This window comes from Arachis ipaensis, chromosome B4 (assembly GCF_059453495.1).
Source record: "Arachis ipaensis isolate K30076 ecotype BB chromosome B4, ASM5945349v1, whole genome shotgun sequence".
NCBI classification, from domain to species: Eukaryota; Viridiplantae; Streptophyta; class Magnoliopsida; order Fabales; family Fabaceae; genus Arachis; species Arachis ipaensis.
This window is the reverse complement of record NC_142439.1, coordinates 144,667,214-144,687,168: the sequence shown is the minus strand read 5'-3', so window position 1 is coordinate 144,687,168 and position 19,955 is coordinate 144,667,214. Positions and strand designations below refer to the sequence as shown.

General features: G+C 33.7%; 4 protein-coding genes across 8 annotated transcripts; 2 read left to right on the top strand and 2 right to left on the bottom strand.

Annotated features, from left to right (window-relative positions):
* The first annotated feature begins 1,483 nt into the window (after positions 1–1,483).
* On the top strand, positions 1,484–6,320 carry LOC107635482 (O-fucosyltransferase family protein). The gene is made up of 10 exons (XM_016338961.3): positions 1,484–1,977; positions 2,456–2,540; positions 3,144–3,214; positions 3,301–3,389; positions 3,478–3,721; positions 3,828–3,940; positions 4,045–4,135; positions 4,225–4,353; positions 4,561–5,108; positions 5,320–6,320. The coding sequence occupies exons 1-10, from the start codon at positions 1,786–1,788 to the stop codon at positions 5,783–5,785; spliced, it is 2,028 nt and encodes a 675-aa protein (XP_016194447.1). The 5' UTR covers positions 1,484–1,785; the 3' UTR covers positions 5,786–6,320.
* On the bottom strand, positions 6,237–9,250 carry LOC107635483 (transcription factor BIM3). 5 transcript variants are annotated; one of them, XR_015880799.1, is made up of 8 exons: positions 8,955–9,250; positions 8,665–8,761; positions 8,439–8,508; positions 8,244–8,339; positions 7,379–7,803; positions 6,769–6,944; positions 6,461–6,668; positions 6,237–6,406 (listed from the first exon to the last, which is right to left on the bottom strand). XR_015880799.1 is itself a non-coding variant. In XM_016338962.3 (7 exons), the coding sequence occupies exons 1-7, from the start codon at positions 9,040–9,042 to the stop codon at positions 6,576–6,578; spliced, it is 999 nt and encodes a 332-aa protein (XP_016194448.1). In that variant the 5' UTR covers positions 9,043–9,250; the 3' UTR covers positions 6,237–6,575. The 5 variants fall into 5 exon arrangements, 1 of the variants encoding a protein (XP_016194448.1); XR_015880800.1 differs by having other exon boundaries at positions 6,769–6,915; XR_015880798.1 differs by having other exon boundaries at positions 6,769–6,898.
* A 4,612-nt stretch (positions 9,251–13,862) lies between these two features.
* Positions 13,863–15,274, top strand: LOC107638163 (dolichol-phosphate mannose synthase subunit 2). Its single transcript, XM_016341330.3, has 3 exons — positions 13,863–14,016; positions 14,362–14,489; positions 14,622–15,274. Exons 2-3 carry the CDS (start codon positions 14,400–14,402, stop codon positions 14,772–14,774), a joined length of 243 nt encoding a protein of 80 aa, XP_016196816.1. The 5' UTR covers positions 13,863–14,016; positions 14,362–14,399; the 3' UTR covers positions 14,775–15,274.
* A 1,253-nt stretch (positions 15,275–16,527) lies between these two features.
* Positions 16,528–19,673, bottom strand: LOC107638162 (rhamnogalacturonan I rhamnosyltransferase 1). Its single transcript, XM_016341329.3, has 8 exons — positions 18,888–19,673; positions 18,631–18,698; positions 18,427–18,515; positions 18,136–18,301; positions 17,756–18,045; positions 17,479–17,683; positions 17,221–17,378; positions 16,528–16,924 (listed from the first exon to the last, which is right to left on the bottom strand). Exons 1-8 carry the CDS (start codon positions 19,147–19,149, stop codon positions 16,663–16,665), a joined length of 1,500 nt encoding a protein of 499 aa, XP_016196815.1. The 5' UTR covers positions 19,150–19,673; the 3' UTR covers positions 16,528–16,662.
* Positions 19,674–19,955: the final 282 nt, after the last annotated feature.

The following is a 19,955-nucleotide window of genomic DNA, read 5'->3' as shown; positions in this document are numbered from 1 at the left end:
ATACCCAACCATTATAGTTTTATTGTCATCCCTAACAACACAATTCTACATTTAAATCAAGCATCATCATAAAAAAAAATAAGAACCTTTTAACCACACAATACAAAAAAAAAATCTTAAACAAGCTCTCAACATAAAATTATAATTGTCCCATATTTCAAATTTTGAGGAGAGAGAATGTGTCATGCTTGATGCTCAATATAATTCAATTCATTTTTGCCGTCGCCGTCACTATTCTACAACCCGTTCGACGGCAACATCTTTTTTGATTGTTTACCGAGATTAAACATCTACTACCGAAAAAAAATAACAATTTTTTCACATATACACAAAAAAAAAATGAAAAAAGAGAAGCAATTAATTTAAGAAATGATAAAGATTTGGGAAAGAATGGAGGATAGAATTATTTAAAAAAAAGAGTCAAAGAAAAATATGATCCTAAACGAAGAAAAAAAAAAGGAATGACATATTTGAACTGTAGGAAGAAAATTTTTAGTCCCTCAATAATTTAAGTCTCATATGTGATACCAATAGATGACACATTAAATTTTGGATTTTTCATTTTAATATTAAAGAGTGAATAATATTTTACGTTAGTATTACAAAAAAATAAAATTTTATAGTGTTTTAGGAGTGCTATTCTATATAAGTACAATACACAAAATATGTATTACATTGATAATATGTAATCTGTGTATTTACAATACATAGTCCGTGTATTATAATTTAATATTAAAATAATATAATACGTAATTTGTATATTGTCTTTATAAATTAAAAAAAATCTGATATAAATTTATTTCTGCAAATTCTATCGCTCTTAAAATTTTACAAAATATCGTAACTTTTAATATTAAAAGATTATACCAATTCTTATTCAATATCTGAAAAAACCTCAAATTTCATGTTAGCAATTATTTGTCATTCGATTGTAAAAGTAAATTTGTATATTTTTATTAATGAGTGGAGACCATGTTAAAGTCTGAAGGTGATTGAGGTGTATAATGTCTAGTGAATAAAAAATTAAGTGTCAAAAAATATTTACTAATAATAGTAATAATAATATTTTATTTCCCGTATTTTTGCACATTGATTCGTAATTAACCAACAAAGATCATTCGACATAGGGTGCATGAAAGGAATTTTACCGCTTTCATACATTAATTTTTTTTATTATAATTTTGTATGAATATATTAAAAATAAAAACGATATTATTAAAATGGCAATAACAATATTCACTCTTCAACATAAATGTTGGAATATTTACGAGCTTATTGTGTGTGGATTTTGTTAAATAATTTGAGAACAAAATCCCATGCCTTAAAAATAATAGACTAATCACTAATGTTCCTTATTTTCCCCATTTTAAAAAAGATATGGTGAAAATTTTCTTCTTTAAGAAAAAGGAAAAGAAAAAAAAAAGTAAAATAGAAAAAAAAAACATAGTCCGAATACAAAGTTGGTCTTGATCCAACCAAATCCAACACTTGTTGGAAACATCACACCTCTCTCTCTCTCTCTCTCTCTCTCTCTCTCTCTCTCTCTCTCTCTCTATCTGTGTGTGTGTGTGTGGACTCTGGACTGTGTTATTATCTTAAACAAAAGACACCCTTTAACACGTGCCCATCTCAATCTCAAAGACTCTTTCAATCTCTCTCTTTATCTCCATGTTTAGTTTGTTTCTAACTTCTCTTGTGGCTGCTGCTTCTGCTTCTGCTTCTGCTTCTGAAGCTCAACAGAGAGAGTGTGAGGGGGAAAAAAAGATACAATTTTTTTAGTATTCAATGAAAGGGGAAGTGAAGATGAAGTCAAAGATGAAATGGGTTGGTCTTGTTGGGCTTGTTCTCTCAGCTTTCTCAATCTTCACACACTTCCTACTTGCCAGATTCACTGAAATGGGCATTGCAGAATACCAATCCTCAGTCACAATCTTCTCTTGGAGACCCATCTTTGACTTACAACATTCCCCTTCAAATGTAATCAATCATCAAGCAATCATATCTCACAATAAAGATCTCAACTTCTTTTCTTAGTTACTTTATTTGGGGCACCCACCTTTTTTGGCTTTTTCCTTTTTAATTTAATTTCTGTTCAACCCCAGATTTATTTGCATTGCTGAGACCCTTTTATGTCCTTGGGAGTGTTTCATAGTTCACGAATTTTTGGCTTTGCACTTAACAAGATGACAAAGGTGTTGGGGTCATAGTCATACATTAACTTTGCTTTATTAACTTTGTTTCTCCGAAATAAGTGATGCCTTGTTTGTGTTCCTTGGCTTTGGATCTTTGTTAGTTTGTTCATTTGACTGAATTTGGATTACATTTGAGTCTACCAAGTACTTGGAGTAATATTAAGCTGCAATTACTTTTAAGCATTACTTTTCCTGCATTTTCCCCCTTTTTTTTCGGTTATGTTTTTCATTTTTAATCTTGTTTTCTATTTTTTGTGATGCAGAGTGCCTCATATAGAAGACTATGGGGTCCTGTAAAGCGTCTTGAGTCCTTGTATCCTGACTCAAATCCCAGAGGATACTATGCTGGTTAGTTCAACTTTTCATCTTGTTTCCATTCTACAATTTTGCTAAATTGCAAAGAATTTTGTGCTGTTATATTAGTTTGCTGCATAATCAAACTTGCGAGGTACTCTATTTTCGGATTGGTTGTCTCTTGATTGTTAAGTTTTCTTAGTTAGAGCAATCAATTTTCTTTTTCTAGCTTCCTTTATACTACTTTAAGGTCTGATATAAACTTAGAATTATCAGATTATGGGGGTTTCTATATGAAGTCAATTGTATGTGTAAGCATGTGATGGTATGTGACTGGCACTTCAATTCTATTCTGCTTAGTGCTGCTCCTTATTGTAAATAAATTGCTATGTTATCTTTAACCTAACCGATGTCTGAGGAAACAAATCATCATAGTTGATATGTGAATGTGTATACATTCATATATGTAGATTAACTGCATAATTCTGATTTTGGCTAGATAGATCAAATACACAACCAGAAATAAACTAGTTCATTGAGGATATGGAATTTCAAATTGTTTGAAGGGTTCTGTGGATTCTGCACTTCATTTTGTTCTAAATATATGTATACATTCATATGTGAATACATATTTTATGGATCTTCCTTTCTTGATAGATCCCAGTTCACAAACAAATGCGTTTATTTTTGTCCGGATACAAGGTGGCTTTCATGACATCAGGAATTCGGTGAGTGTATGGTGTTTCGGGGTCTCTATCCTAGTGTACTTAAATCATGTTGAACTAAAAGGGTATTCCTATCCGATGGTTTTCAGATATGCGATGTGGTTGTGGTTGCTCGACTTCTTAATGCTACATTAGTAATGCCTGAGATCCTATCAACAACCAGCAGCAAGGGAATAAGGTTCATGTTCTTCCAACGAATTACAGAATCTAATGTTGAACTTGCCTTCTGTGATCTAAAGTATTTCTTTCCAACTTATTTTTTTCAGCTCTCAGTTCAAGAGTTTTGCATACCTATATAACGAGGATCAGTTTGTACTGTCATTAGCAAAAGATGTCAAAGTTGTGAGAACTCTTCCAAAAGATCTCAAGGGAGCAAGGAGGAAGAAGGAGATTCCTGTTTTTAGAGTGCCATATTCAGCATCACCAACTTATTATTTGCTTCGTGTTCTTCCCGTATTAAAGAAGCATTCAGTAGTTGAAATAGTTATCTCTGAAGGTGGATGTTTGCAGGTAAACTAGCTAAGATAATTTCTGCTTCCCATTCAAGTTTTTTATCTTAATTTTGGCTTCTCGCCCCCAAGTTTTGTCATTTTTGTAGTTTATTCTCTTTTTATAGCCCATTCTTCCACCACATTTTGAAGAGTACCAGAGGCTAAGATGTCGAGTTGCTTTTCATGCTCTTCGGTTCCGACAAGAAGTCCAGGATCTTTCTGCTAGGATTTTACAGAGGCAAGACAATCTTCATTGTCATGTCTCTTATTTGTTTGTTCTTTGCCTGGTTATTATTTCTTGCTTCTTTTAGTTAACACATGTAGTTCCTAATACAATCATAGGTTAAGAGCCCCAGGTCGACCATTTATTGCCTTTGACCCTGGCATGACTAGAGAAGCTTTAGCATATCACGGTTGCGCTGAGCTTTTCCAGGTACATGTTTCAAATAAGATGGATGCCAATTCTCTCACACAAGCTCCTTTTTATTCATATCTAAGCTGTGGCTTTATATTCCTTTCAAGGACGTGCACACCGAACTGATTCAACATAAAAGATCTTGGATGATAAAGCGTGGATTTGTCAAGGGGAGGCTTTCTGTGAACTCAGCTGCAGCAAGGTTGAAAGGTTCTTGTCCTCTAATGCCAGAGGAGGTAAAAAGATATGTTCAAACTTTGAGCAACTTGACTTGTTCAATGTCAATTAATTGATCAGATATTCTCTTCCAAAGTTTGTAATAGTTATTGCAATTTTTCCATAGATCCTTTACTCGAGTAAAGGGCTTATGGTTGAAAAATAAAAGTACTACTATGTCTATACTGCTCCCATGTGTATTGATCAGAAATTTTGATTGCTTTCAGATTGGTATTCTTCTGCGTGCTTATGGATACACAAAGGATGCAATTATATATGTATCCGGAGGAGAAGTCTTTGGTGGTCAAAGAACATTGATTGCTCTTCATGCAATGTTTGAAAATGTAGTTGATAGAACTTCTCTTAGCACCCCTTGGGAGCTGAGTAGGCTCTACGGGCAAGAGGTTAACCTAGTTAATGCTCCTCCTGCACATCCTTTCACCGAAGAAGTTAAAAAGCGTGCAGCTTGGAAGAATGCAGGTCCCCGCCCTCGGCCACTTCCTCCACCTCCCGCAAGGCCAAAATCATATAATATAGAGGGTTGGTGGGGTTGGGTAGCAGAAAGCGACAATGAGCCGGATAGCACTGTCATGGAATTGAGGACCAATGCCCATAAATTACTATGGGAGGCTATTGACTATGCGGTTTGTGTTGAAGCTGATGTATTTATCCCTGGATTTGACCGTGACGGCAAGGGGCATCCGAACTTTGCTAGCTTGGTGATGGGTCACAGGCTATATCAGTCAGCTGCATCAAAGACATTTAGACCTGACAGGTAAATTACCTTTATTTGCATGTATCTATGTATGCTTTCAACAAGTAGTTATCGCTATAAATCATAAGCTTGGAACACTGTACAATATATTTTTATTATTCAGTTAAGATCAAAACTTAGACATTTTTTCTTACCATATCAAGTTAGATATCAAATGGTAAGTTTCAAATTTGTAACTTAACACTTGGTAATCATTCTTCTGTTGATGCAGAAAAGAAGCTGTTAAACTTGTAGATGAGATCCGGAACCACACATATCAAGCAAATCATACCTGGCTAACATCAGTTCGAAGGCATTTGAGAAAAACATTACTTGATGGAATTATAGAAGCATCAAATAATTCTAAACCATTATCCTTTCTATCGCATCCAGTCCCTGAATGTTCTTGCTCAAGGCACAACGCCAACGAAGTATCAAATAATTCTTCTGTTCCCTCAGCTTCCCAAATTTGGACAGCGCTTGGTGTTTCTCATCAATGTCCTGCATGGATGGACGCTGGTCCAGTTTCTCAAACAAAAGATAAGGAAAATGAAGACGATCTAGCCGACGATGATTCAATATCTGGATTATTCTTTGCACCAAGTGGTGTAAATCAAGGTGGTGGTGAAGCAGAAGTAAGCACTAAAGAAGAAAATCAATTTGAGGATCAAGATGAACTTGAGGGTGGGGAAAGATGACATCAATATAATATGTTAATGGATTCACATTCTCAAGATATATTGTTCATAAATCAATTTTGCTTCCAACTGTTGCCATATTGGATTCAATCTGGGTGCAAGAAGTGGCGTGAAGTCATTGAGATGTGGCTTTGTAACTCTGATTCAGGAAATTCAGTAGCAAGAATCATCCATACCTGTGCCTTTTCACAGCTCAATTCCTCAAATATAAGCATGAAAGGCTAAATTATTGACCCAGATTTTTAAGTTTTGATGTGACCTAGCAAGAAAGGTGTAGTTATTATTAGGTTTAGGTCAGTAGTTTGAATTTTTTGTTAGGGAACTTCTGGTTTTCTCTCATGCATAGTTTTACAGACTGCATTCAACTAATGTAAATCCACTTTTGCAACTGTTGAAAGTAGTTTCCACATTTTGTTTTTTAACTGAGAAGACTCAAACTATTGCAATTATGTTGGAGCAACTTATTTCTATTGTTTAATTATTAACATTTGTAACATTTGTCTGTACTGATAGAACGTACAAATTGAACTCATAATACATTCTGCTGAAAGCAAAATATAAAATATTTTCCATTCAATCGCAAAATCAAGTGGAAGTGCACACACACATATGTATTTAACACTTTATTTAACTAATATACCTTTGTTTCAAAACCAGAACCATATTAAAATATACATCTCCAGAATTAACCAGCATAGCAAAAATTGATGCGATCCAATCTAATCCTTCTTCCCATTTCGCCTAAGCTAAAGACAAGAAACAAGACAATAAACGTGGGGGGTGGGCACCCTTAGGTGGCATCTCTTCTCAGCCTCTTTAGACTTTGATCAGAGTCTTCACTGCAGTAATTAACTCTATTGGTCACAAACTGGTTTCCATACACCTGAACAAATATTTGGCAGAAACAATGTTGTGAAAAATCCTTAAAAATTGTCCGTTCTCGAACACAGTTTGTTGACCAAGAAATGAAGTATAAAACAAACCTTTGAGCTAGATGCAGAAGGGATAAAGCCCGGATTTGATCTTCTACCAACATCAATTTGCACTGAGACACTAGTCTGAGACAGATCCACTCCTGAAGACTGCAGAGCTTGTGTAAGAGTATCTAATACTCTGTTGGACACAGAAACCTAATCAGCAATGGCGTGAATGATATCCCCTTCCAATTACAAGATACTTGAAGTCATGTAATAGTCTGAAATCTGAATGGATAAAATCCACTATTTCCTAAAAGCTTTGGTCCTCAACGAGAGGGAAGAATGGGATAACAGCTTGATGATTGTCCAAAATGGGGTTCAGTGGCTTTTGGCCACTTATCAAAGTTATCTTGTAAATTCTCTATCTATTCAAGGAGGATGATGAATAGATAAACAAGTTACAAGATAGAACACTGATTGAATTAAGGAGGAAGTTCCAACAGATGGTAAACAGTGATGAAGGGTGGATCAAAAATAGGACAACAGGTTTCCTTACACACAGACACCCCTATCTCCGTTTTGTTCATCACTTGCTAAATAAACTAATTTATTTCACTAAAATTTACAAACAACAAATAAGTGAAGAAACTGTGATAGACTTATCAAAGAAACTCACCCTTGCGAGTACGCATTTGAAATGCTTTGTGATTCACTTTCATTCGTCAGCTCTTCATGTTCCATCAACACATTATCCGAAACCATATAGTTGCCGCTGCTTGGTTTACTAAACAAAACTTGGGGCTGGATTTGGAAGGACATATCAGCATTAGATATAGGTTGATGCAGACGTTGGTTTGGCATACTGCTGCTTACAACTGGGTCAAATGCATCCAGTCTCATTTGCATGCCCATTGGAACTGCTTCTACAGCTGAACCAATGGTGTGGCCCTTTTGGATAGTTGTTGTTGACAAGTCAGACTCTATTGGGTTCTGTACATTTTTTGGCAATAATGGAGAGACATCATTTTTTTCGTGAGCAGATCCATTTTGCATAGCTTGAGAAGTATCTGCCTTATTTTCTGCAGGTCCATGATGACCTCTCTGATAAAATTAGAGGTGAACAATAAAATTTGGATATAATCAGGCACAACCAGCCACTATGACAGTTATATATTATTGCTGCCACTATGCCATTTCAGAACTCATTTAACTGCGCATAGCGGAGTACTACAACAGACATGAATTTGAAGAAACTGCAGAATATGGTTAAACAAACCTAGGAATGAACGGAACTTAAATCAGTTAGCATCATGTAATGTAAGTAATGAAACTTAGTTGGAATAAGGCTTGGCAGTTGGGTTGTTTCTGTTTTGCAGTGTAAAAGTAAACCCTGATCAAACTAGACAAACACAAAGGTCATATCATTACTACCAATTCCGAGTTACAAAGAAATGCATTTACACAACATTTCATAAAGCAAGGCAGAAATGAACCAACACTCAGGAAAAATTCGCACACAGCGTAATTCCATGTAACCTTACCCATGGGATTAATTTCGTTGGTTCCTGATTCCATCCTTCACAAGTCTGTTCATAAATTTGCAGTTTTTCCTGCAGAAACTGAATATACTCAATAACCTGCAAATAAAAAGAAGGGTAAAAGATCCTTTAGTTAAGTTCAAAAGGACATAACATCACATAAAACAAGCTCACAAAAAACATGATTGAATAAATCACCTCCAACAAAAAGGAAGCCTTATCTCTTTTTTGATCATTTTGAGGAATAAGATCTCTCAGAACCTGAAACCTGACACACAAACACAACTCATTTCAACCAACCATTTTCAACCATTACTATAAACATTCACACAAAAGGTTTACCAAAATCCTAAACAAAAGCATTTAACTCGTCTACAACAATCATGACTAAAGAAACAGTAAGGGAAACAAAAACAGAGCTTGCCTTTCATTAATCTTACTCCTTCTACGCTGCTCGGTCTCTGAATGCTTCGAACGATGAGGGTTCACCCTCTTCCCACTATTTGATTCATCCAACTTCACTGCCAAGTTACAACATAACAACAAGAACAACAAGAACAACAATGAATAGTGACAAATTGACAATGTTATCGCTGAATTTCAAAATCTAAGTTGAAAAAGATAATAACTTTGAGAGACTCATCAAAAGACATAGATGGAACCACAAAAACCCCAAATTACAGTGTGCGTGTGAGAGAGAGAAAGATTGAGAACCTTTGTGAGGAGAAGAGGTGTCGGCAGTGAAGTGTTCTTCGTCGTCGTCGTCCAATTCTTCTTGGTGGCCTTTGGCAGACCTAGCCATGCTCAAAATTCTCGATAAAAAGGGGAAATTATCCCGAGAAAATGGCAAGGGAAGGAAGTGTAGTGAAGCTGTTAGGAATGGGCAAAAACCTGACCCTAGTTAGTTGGAACTTACAACGAGACAGACGATGATGAAGCCTTTTAAAGCTTTATTTATTTCCTCTCAGCTACGCGCTCAAGTATTTTTGTCAAATAATGGGGCTAAACCTAACAAAAACAATTCACATAATAACCTTATAAATTTCGTACCTTTTTTTGTGTGTGTTTTTTTCGTATTTTTTTATACTAATTTAATAATTAACTCACATAAATACAAATCTTTAATTTTCATAATTTTTGTTTACTATACTATATATTAAGAGTTGGAACTCAATTTGGCCCCTGAAATTTTTGACCTGCCTCAATTTCGACCCCTAAATTTATAGTTACCCAATTAAAACTCTCAAATATTGAATTGTGATCCACGTTTGCCCATGTAGCTATCTCTATTAATGGAGATTTGATGTGGCACGCTAAGTTGACACATAGGAAACTCTAAAACGACGTCGTTTTAGGTTCCCTCCCAATTTTAACTCAATGTGACGTCATTTAAGGGCTTCGTTGGGTTAAAAACGTTGGGTCAACATATAGATGAAGAGACAAACGTAACTTGACCCTTCTTCTTCATTCTCTTTTTCTTCTATTCTTCTTCTCCACGTTTTTAACCTTCTCGCATGCTTGACTGTGAGAAAGGAGAATCAGAGCCTACATTGGTGGTGTATTGAACTGCTTGGTGAGATTGCTGACGAACTAACATTGGCGCGGAAAGAGACGACGAAGATCAGGTTAGGAAGTGTTATTTATATATTTTTTTTCACAAATTTCTTAGTACTCTGTTTTTGGCTTTTGTTTTGGTTCTTGTATTGGATTGTTATTGTCGAAGAAGGTGCTGACTATATTTAGGGCATTGTAAATTTTTGCATGTGAACGATGCTAGGGGTTTTTTTTTCTTGATGAAGAAGAGAATGTTGATTTTATCTTTTGGTGGATGTGGATAAATGTTATTATGTGTGTGTTATTGCTTGTGTATAAAGAATTTGTTGTTTAAAAATGAATGATGACCTATTGTCCTGTTTGGAGTTTGAAGTCAGTTAAGTCAGTATGCTTTATTTTTTAAAATTATTGTTGAGATTTCTGTTATTTTGCAATGTAGATGAATAATGATATAACAATTGTCATCCACCATGGAGAAAGTTTTGAGACAAAAGAAGATGGAAAAGTCGTGTATGTCGGAGACTAAATTGAACAGTTATTTGGACTAGAGGAAGATACATTGGACGTGTTCTCAATAAGAAATTACTACAAGGTTTTAGGATATAACAATTTGAAGGAGTGCTGGTGGCTAGCTCCTGGGAGGTCCTTGAAGACTGGGTTGAGAGCATTTTCACATGACAAGGAGCTCTTAGAGATGTGCTTTCACGCAAAAAATAATGAAGGTCTAGTGCATGTGTACCTTGAGCATGGAAATTCTGAACATGAACTTGATGAGGTTCCACAACTGGTCCCTATGATCCCCAATCCAAAAATCATGGTATCTGACACCACCTCAAATCCATCTTCATGTATTTCAAACATACTCCTTGAACAAAATACAATCACATTTCTGAAGCAAACTCTGCACTCCCAGGCCAGCTGAACTCTACTCCTCCAACTCAGCCCCACTCTAAATCTCAAACCCAACCCACCTCAATTTATCTAGCCCAACCCACCTCTGAATCTGCAACCCAGCCCAAGTCAAAGCCAGCAGCCCAGCCCACCTCCACAAATCCAGCCCAGCCTAAACCAATGCTTCTTTCCAAGCCATGTTCTTGTGTCACTGGAACATGGTTATATGTGTCTAAATACTTGGCTATTTTGTTAAAGAATTTCTGGATGTATTTTATTCATGACTTTTTGGATATTTGTTCAGCTATTGGCGAACAATGCTTTTGGATATTCACTAAATGTAGACACTTTATTTTAGCTTTATGAATGGTACTAATGTGTTTAATACTTTGCTTTACTTCCTTACTATTGTACTAGAGGAGCTAGCACCATACTTTTATTTCATGAAAATCTGAATACAATGCTTTCATTCATCCTTAGAGTACATACCTTCAAGTCCACACTTTTAATCAAACGGTTCCGCTACGTTACCAACAGCATATCTGCCAACTTCTGCCAACTCTTATTTATAATTGTGTTTCATGGAAGTGTGTTCGTGGATGTGTCTAATAAAAATATCTTTTTATAGCTGTGTTTAATAGAAGTGTCTTTATAGATATATTTTCTGGATGTGACTCTTTATATATATATTTAAAATATATTAATTATTAGACACATCCACGAACACACTTCCATGAAATACAATTATAAATAAAAATTGACAGAAGTTGGTAGATAATATGTTGGTACCCTATACTTTTCCTTAATTCAAAATTTAATCATACTTACACCATACATAACAATCAGAAACACAACTAAAAAAATAACCAAACTTAAAATACTAATCTATATTTTCAAACACCTAATTTCAACTTTCATTGAAGTAATTCTCCATGATAAATTCATCTTCCAACTATCATCACTGTTTGTAGGCTGTATTTTTCCCACTAAACTCTTTTCTTCTTCAATGTCTGTCCACATAAAGAAGCCACACCATATTCTCCCAAAACTCTGCCAATTTCGCAACAACCAACAAAAAAAAATGTTAAGATTACTCGTCACCCACAAATACCAGTAGCAACACATTGAAGAAGAAGAAGAAGAAGAAGACGACATTGGAAAGCCCCATGAAAACGTGATCGTGCAGAACTCACTGTAGCTTGGCTTCCTGAACTCATCATTTCTCTAGCATAGTCTTGAATATATTCGAAAAAGAGGGCTGCAAATTAGGGTTTTATCATCTATAGAGGAGTTAAATTGAGTTCATTCAAATTCTGCCACATCATTTACTCATCACACTTTCACTCTGGCAAGCTGCGTGACACATGGATACATACTCTGGCGACTTAACGTGCCACATCAGATCTCCGTTAACAGAGATAGCGACAGGGGCAAACATGGGTCACGATTCAATATTTGAAGATTTTAATTGAGTAATTCTAAATTTAGGGGTCGAAATTGAGGCAGATCGAAAATTTCAAGGGCCAAAATAGGTTCAACTCATATATTAATATAGCTTTTATTTTTGGATGAAAGTGACCATTTAATCCTTGAGAACTTTTGCATTAGATAAATTTATCTTTAAATAATAAAAAATATCAAATAAGTCTATGAAGTTTGTTTTCGTTTGACGTGTCAAGTTTTTCTGTTAAAAAATACTTGATGCTTTTAGTGGCAAGAACCAATTTAAATAGATAAAGTTAAACACCTTAGGTAGAATTCATAACACTAGCTTTTGATCCAAAATCTATATTCCTTATGAACAACTACAAAATTAGTCAATACATTAAGATTGATAGTTAGATTATTATTAGTTGAGTGGTTCTAAATATCAGATAATTTAATTTATATAAATATTAGTTTCTTTAAATTTTAAAATTAGATATATTTGTCTTTTAAAATTCTAAAATTAGACAAATTAATCCATGTCTATTAACGACATCAAGTACTTTTTGACAAGACTTGATGTGTCCAACATAAGTTAGGAAGAATTTTAAATGTATCAGGTACACCAGTGTTTAAATAATTTTAACCGTTTAATCTCAATTATAAAAAGGTTTAATTATTCTATTGGTTTCTATAGTTTTGTGAAATTTTCAATTAGGTCCTTATATATATTTTTTAATTGGGTCCCTGCACTAATTTTTTTTCAATTAAATCCCTCTAAGTAGTAATTGGCTTAGTTTTATAGGGACCTAACTAATAAAAAAGAATTGGTATAAAGAACTAAATAAAAAGAAAAAAAGTATAGAGACCCAATTAAAAAAAAAATTTTGGTGAAAGAACTCAATTAAAAAAAAAAATATAAAGACCTAATTGAAAATTTTACGAAACTATAGAAACCAACAAAGTAATTAAACCTTATAAAAAATATATATAATATATATTAATTAAAATCAACAGTTAAAAATATTAAAACACCGATATTTTAGTTATATTTAAAAACTTTTCCATAAGTTAATGTCAAAAACCTTTTTTCTCTTTGGTATTTTTCATTCTTCAAGAATGAATTTGTTTGAGGTGAAATATTTTTGGGACTAAATTGTTGTTTTATTTTTATTTTTATCTATAAAAATAGACCTGAGATACACTAGTACGTTACTTTATAATTTTTAAAAACTCCACAACATATAAAATAAAAATGTTAAATATATACTAAAATTTAGCTAATAAATTAATCATCATATATTTATATATAAATATATGTATTATTTAATTTATTTTTAATATATATTTTATATTTTAACTTACATTCTATACAAAAAACTAATTTGATAATATAATATAATATAATATAATATAATTTGATAATTATTTTGTATACACATAATATAATTAATATAAAATATAAAAAGTTTTATTAATAAATTATAATAATATTTTTATATATATCTAATTATATAATTTAACATCAATAAAAATAATTATTTTTTATATTGATTCTATAAATAATTATTAAAAAATCAATATAATTAGATAACTCTGGAAACGATACAATATCAAAATTGAGTTCTTATTATAATAATATGTATAAAATTAAATCCTTTGTTTTTTTGGACTTGGGTCAAGGACTCAAGGTAAACAAAAGTAGACCCGACCCAAAGAATTCTACCCATACCCCAACCCGGTTCCCACCCACCCAACGCAGACCCTCTTCCTCCGTTAGCAACTTATGAGAGCTCCATGAAAATCTCTAATTTTTTTGAATCTTCTTTTTCTGATTCTTGTGTTTCGTGAACGATCTCGTTTCATCGATCAAGATTCTCTTCTGTAGCCTTCTCCCCCATCATTGGTGATTATCTTCTTCTCTATTCTCTCTGTATTGTTCCAATTGCATATTCTATTTAAACTTTGCACCACTTTTTTTTCTCTGTTCCCAATCTATTCGGATTAGAACTTAGAAGACAAAAGCATTTCACAGTTTGTTTAAATTTTAAAACTTTACGTGGATCTGTGCCAATTGCTGCAAGTATTTAACTATTTATCTGTGATATTTGTTCTCCCTTACTTTACTCTTTTCATTGTTCTAATTTATATTAAAAACAGAATCTTTAGTTCAATCAAAACCGTGATTATAGCTAATGATATTTGTTTCAAGTGTCCAATATTGTGATGAATGCAAATTTGTTGTGAACAGGAGAGTGAGAAGAGCAAAAAGGGGGCAAATCTTTTCAAATGGAATTAGCTGATAGAGCAGTTGGATTTCTACTAACTTTTCTTAGCTTATCAATATTCACGTATTATACATTCTGGGTTATAATCCTGGTTAGTGCTATTAACTAACTCCCCAATTATATAGTTAAAATCAAGTTAGCTTGCTATTATTGCCTTCAAAATTTCAACTTCTAGTAGGAGTAGCTTGTGTGTTGATGTTTTCTTTTGGTGTTTGATTTTCAGCCATTTGTAGATGGTGATCACTTTGTGCACAAGTATTTCTTGCCTCAAGAGTATGCCATACTAATACCGGTTTCAGCTGGTGTTGCAATTCTTTGCTTCTTGTGCATATTTATTGGATTGGTCATGCTCAAATCAAAAAAGAAGAAGGCTTAATTGTTGTATGTTTTGGAGGTTATTTGGTTGTCCTTTATAATGTAACTAGTGTTCATTTTTGTGAAGGCAATTAGTGTTTTTTTATCTGGTAAATTGAGAAGAAATTTATTTCTTTATAACTTATAAGAGTTCAATATTACTATCCTATGACTATGAGTGGTTTTGTTTTGATTGGATTAGAGATTTTCACTAAATAGAGCAGTACATCAAGGTAATTTTTTTTTGCTAAGAAAGAAAACTTAAGATGTGTTTGTGTGTTTAGATTTTGGAGGAGAAGGGAAGATATTGAAGTGAAAAGTTCGACAAGTAAAATAGAATCATAGTAACCCTTCAAACCATTCACTTTTGTCCCTTCTCCCAAACTTTAATTCACAAAAATCCCTCTAAGGGTATGTTTTAATTGAGGGGGTAAAAATGTGGTGAATGTTTTCATGGATGAGCTATGTGTAACTTTTTGCATCAATATTATTCATGAAAATATCACAAAGTCTATTATTTATTACTTTATATTAACAACTTTTAGAAGCAAAAGCCACCTTAATTGCTGCAGCTGAGGGTACAGAAACACTTTTTTGAAGTAGGTTTTCCTTGCAATGTCTTCTTGCATGCAGACAAGAATTCTGTTTCTGATGGATATTAGCCATATGGTGGTATCCTGATATAATTTGCTTGGAATAACATGGGTTGTTTGACTTGGGATTATATATTCTTGATCTCTCTTCTTTATCACTATTTAAAGTTTCAGTGGTTCCTGGCAGAAAAAGTTTTTATTAGCTATTTACTTGATTTTATTGCTTATGCTCTTCTTCCTGGCCATACTGAATAAGTTATGTTTAGGTGAATAATATGATTTAATTTTGGTATCATGTCATTTGTAAAACTTCTAAATGAATCATTTGTAATACTTATGAAACTCTTGAAAATTATGAAATAGATAAGAACACTTGAGTATGTACATTAAAAGTGAAACAGTTATGTTACTTATGATTTTTTATGAAAAAATTATCAAAGTAAAAGACATGGAAACACCATAAGAGCTCCTAGATGGAAATTCTCTTGTCCAAGATTGAGGAGCCTCTTGGATTTTCGATTTGTGTTGATTAGCTTGCAAAACTACCCTACAATGCATGGGACAAGCAGAAGTTGACAAAAATGTTTGCTGGAACGTATTGTTCTTTGAGGAAAGAGAGGTGTAGTTGGCATCATCAAGGCTTTTTTGGATCACTCAAAACACTATCCTCCAAATTTGATTAGTTGTTTAAATTTTGGGATCGGGGAACAATATATTAAATAATACAGATGAAAGTTCTCTTTAATAAATATATACCATATTGTTCTCTTTAACCTTTATCAAACATATAAAAGTTCTCTCTCATATCCAAAAATGTTAGATAGAGTTTAGATTTATTGATAGTGTAGAACGTTTTATAGTCATCTAATTACATCTGTTCTTTTGGATAATTATTTATGCGGTCAAGGTAAAAAGTAATAATTTTTGCTAACGTGACATTACGTAATTGAGTACATAAAATAAATGAAAGTTTCCTTTCTTTCAACATGATGGATGCCACGGCGGTCGCCCTGATCGTGAAAGGGCACATTGCCGCAGCCAGAAAGCACAGCAAGAGGCATGGTTGTAATGTGGTTCTGTTTTCACTTTGGTTTGGTGAATCTTGAAGATGTACTATTCTTTTTTCTTTTGTTAGAAGTTTTTAGTGTGCTAAAAATAGTACACATTTTGAGTCTTCATACATACAATGTTATTTGCAGCAAAACATGTAATTCATGTTAATGATTCTTGTGTTGAACTAAAATCAATTAAGCAAAGGTAGGGAGGGACATAGCTCCTTCAATAACAATTGCCTTTGCCTTATGATTATGTTGTTAATTAAGATAATGTGCTTTCCAATGTTTCATGACTTTCATCTATCAATTGCAAACATTCATGAGGATTGGAATAAAAGTAGTCTTCTTCTTTTGGTCTTTCTGGAATGGCAATTCTTCTTTTAGGGCTTCCCATCCTATAGACATGAGCTTCCTTAATAGCAATGGAGAACTCATCCCAGCTCAATGAACCATTAGTGTACTGATCTATTAAGTTTACCAGAAGCCTTCTATCCAGTAGTATAGTCTTTTTGAATCCTAGAAATCTGAAAAAAAAAATTATGATCTCAAATAATTAAACCATCAACTAAATTCATAGCAGATGATATCACTTGAATAGTTGAATTGAAATGAAATGTGTATAGCAAAGAGATAATGGCTTGTAAAGCTTTTCAATTATGATCAAAGATGCAAATGATTTTCATTCATACATTTAAGACTCTTATATACTAGAAAAATTGCAACAAAGAAAAAATAGACTCTCAGAAAAATAAAATAAAGGTATTTCTTCACCACATCAAAGGTTAAGGTAGATTTCAGAAAGGAGCATAGTGACAAACACCTGCGGTGGCCTTCCACAACCTTGGCCATGTTGCCATCATATGTTGGAATGAATATATCACTTTCCAGGGACACAAGATAATCCAATGCAGCCATTTGTGATGAGTGATTCTGGAAATTCATCAAATCTGAAGGGTGCAGCAGAGTTTCCTTCCTTACCTGTTTCAGTTTAGACAAAATGATAATAATAATAGTAATTGAACAATTTGCACACAAGTATAGTTAGTGTATATGCATGGTTCTGCTTCTTTTTACTTACCAGATTAGGAAACTCTCTGAGTAAACTTGCCATCCTTTTCTCTCCACCATATATTTCACCAGCAGCAATATAAATTTGAACATTATGATCTATGCCTAGTGCTGTTAATGTTAGAGCAATTTCCTCAGGTGTTAAAGGGCATAAACCTTCCTTCCTCTTAAGCTCAGAATTAATGACCTTTTCCTTCCACATAGGATAAGAATATCTGAAATTTGATTTGCAAAGAGTTACATTCAAATGACAACTAGGGGAAATAATATTTTCACCCTTAGATTACCTCATTCTTGTAAGTTCCTCCTCCTCCTTGATGTCACAACCATGAGCACAGCCAGAAAAGGCTAACATGTCCATCTCATATCTAAGGTGAAGTACAATGAAGGGTCCTCTTTCTCTCAAAATCCTCACTATCCTTCTACCAAGCTCTTCTATCTGGGAAGTAAACCTCAAAGCATTGAAATTAACATGGCAGCGCAGCTTCTGAATGTCGGTATGCAGTCCATTATTCGCAAGCCGAGCATCAGTTCTATTTAGGTGCACAACCTTGTGTTTCAGCAAGAGAGGAAGGATCTGTCACAACATTTAGGACAATTAGCTGTGCTGATGCACCAAAGACTATCTGATAATTGAAAAACAAAATCATGTAAACTGAGAAAAGACCTGATTTTCATAGTATGTGATGTTAGACCAGCTAATAGGAGACATTGAGAAGGACAGTCCTTGTTCAACTCTCGTCTTCACCCTTGATGGTAGTTGCTTTAATATCCGAACCTCGTCTTGCAAGGATGTAATGAAATGATTCACATCAAATATGTCTTGGAAGTCACTGCCACAACAATGTAAACAAGGTGAGGATTTTGTTTTTCCAACTAAGAAATTAGGGTAGTTGTAAAAATGGACACTTTCCAAACTCAAAGTATGATAGCAAGTAGCAAGAATTATGTGCATAACCTTGGATCAGCCCAGAAAGAGGTTTTATCCAGCTCAGGAACTATGAGAGTGACATTTAATTGTCTTGCAATAGCAACCATATCACATATCTGCATTGAGGGTGGGAAAAAAAAGAAAAAAGAAAGGTAGGAAACTAAGTCTTTGAACTTTGAATGCCAATGATGATGTTGATTGAAGAAATGGTAAACAATGCAAATAACTTACTGCTGCTCTCATTTGGTTGAGTCCACCATTGCATGAGACCATAAGATAACCATTGTTCTTGTAAATCCCTGATGACAAGAACCATCAAATTCAGTAGGGACAAGCATCAAGGTTCTTACAATTTGAACCCAAAACACAAAGCAAATTGAAAGTAGGTAGGGGGAATGATCAATAGAACAGCTCAAATAAGCATTCATAGAAGAAAAAAACATGAACACCCTTACAAGCAATTTTCTGCGTGTCAGAGACAGACTTACTTTTTGGTGGCAGAACAACCTTGGTTGGAACCAAAGACTTTTCACCAATTTGAAACACAACAGGGGAACTGAAACAATAAGGCATGCCCATTAACAGAATTGGCCCCAACAATTCCCTCAGAGCAATCATTTGAGCAAAAATACTCCAAATTATTGCAGTTGTAATGGCTCTAGCAAGCCACACCTTGATTCCAGGCCTTATAGTCAACCTCTTTGAATTCTCAACTTTTTCAGAAGCCAACATTTTGAGCTTCATCTCCATCACCACTTCAACCCATCTTAATACCAATGATTCTTGTTTCAACTTTCACTTTGACTTTAACTCTTCAAAAGCCTTAATAAATTCCTTGAACTTAGAGTTAGTGATGCTTAATAAATTGTCCCTCAAGGTTCAAGGGTAATCCAAAGAGTGACACCTTTACCTTTGGATCTTCAAAGCAACCACATTTTGACCAAATTCCATGATTATTCCAAAGCCAAAAATGTGATCCATCCACCAGACATGCTGATGTTCTTGCTTCTGAATCACATCAATAGTTATCTTATACACCTTGAAATTCTAAAAACTCCTTGATTTTCAGCATGTTAGCAACTAGAACATTAGCAATGTAGCTTTTCATTTAGACAGTGAAGAAAAAAACAAATGGAAAAATCCAATTGAAATTCCCTAAAATGGGTCTAATGTTGATTAGTTTTTGAGGGTATTGATGAACATAAACTATCAATAATAATAAAAAGAAATGACTTTTCCAAGGTACAAATAACAATGGTACTGAAAAGTTTGTAACTTGACAATTAGTTAACTCATTCTTTGGAAGAATAGAAGAGGGTAGTTTGATATAGTAAAGTGAGGGAAAGAAGCAAAGACAATGCCTCTAAATAAGGCGCCAAAAATGGAAAGGTAATGCATTTACACTTTAACAGACATTGGGACCCCCTGTTAAGTGTTAACTATAACCAACATCAATTTGCATTTTGAATTTTATTATTATATTTTTATTAGTAATTTTCAATATTCTTTAAAAAATATATACTTTTTACTCATATTATTTTTTATATCGTTTGTTT

Coding starts and splice junctions, on each gene's coding strand:
- LOC107638162 (XM_016341329.3), bottom strand. CDS start 19,149: ATGGAGATGAAGCTCAAAATGTTGGCTTCTGAAAAAGTTGAGAATTCA. Junction 18,302..18,426: donor TCTTTCTGGGCTGATCCAAG/GTTATGCACATA, acceptor TTGTTGTGGCAG/TGACTTCCAAGACATATTTG. Junction 16,925..17,220: donor GTTGTGGAAGGCCACCGCAG/GTGTTTGTCACT, acceptor TTTTTTTTTCAG/ATTTCTAGGATTCAAAAAGA.
- LOC107635482 (XM_016338961.3), top strand. CDS start 1,786: ATGAAAGGGGAAGTGAAGATGAAGTCAAAGATGAAATGGGTTGGTCTT. Junction 3,390..3,477: donor ACCAGCAGCAAGGGAATAAG/GTTCATGTTCTT, acceptor TATTTTTTTCAG/CTCTCAGTTCAAGAGTTTTG. Junction 5,109..5,319: donor AAGACATTTAGACCTGACAG/GTAAATTACCTT, acceptor CTGTTGATGCAG/AAAAGAAGCTGTTAAACTTG.
- LOC107635483 (XM_016338962.3), bottom strand. CDS start 9,042: ATGGCTAGGTCTGCCAAAGGCCACCAAGAAGAATTGGACGACGACGAC. Junction 6,899..7,378: donor TCAAATGCGTACTCGCAAGG/GTGAGTTTCTTT, acceptor TGTGTCCAACAG/AGTATTAGATACTCTTACAC. Junction 6,669..6,768: donor CTTCTGCATCTAGCTCAAAG/GTTTGTTTTATA, acceptor ATATTTGTTCAG/GTGTATGGAAACCAGTTTGT.
- LOC107638163 (XM_016341330.3), top strand. CDS start 14,400: ATGGAATTAGCTGATAGAGCAGTTGGATTTCTACTAACTTTTCTTAGC. Junction 14,490..14,621: donor CATTCTGGGTTATAATCCTG/GTTAGTGCTATT, acceptor TTTGATTTTCAG/CCATTTGTAGATGGTGATCA.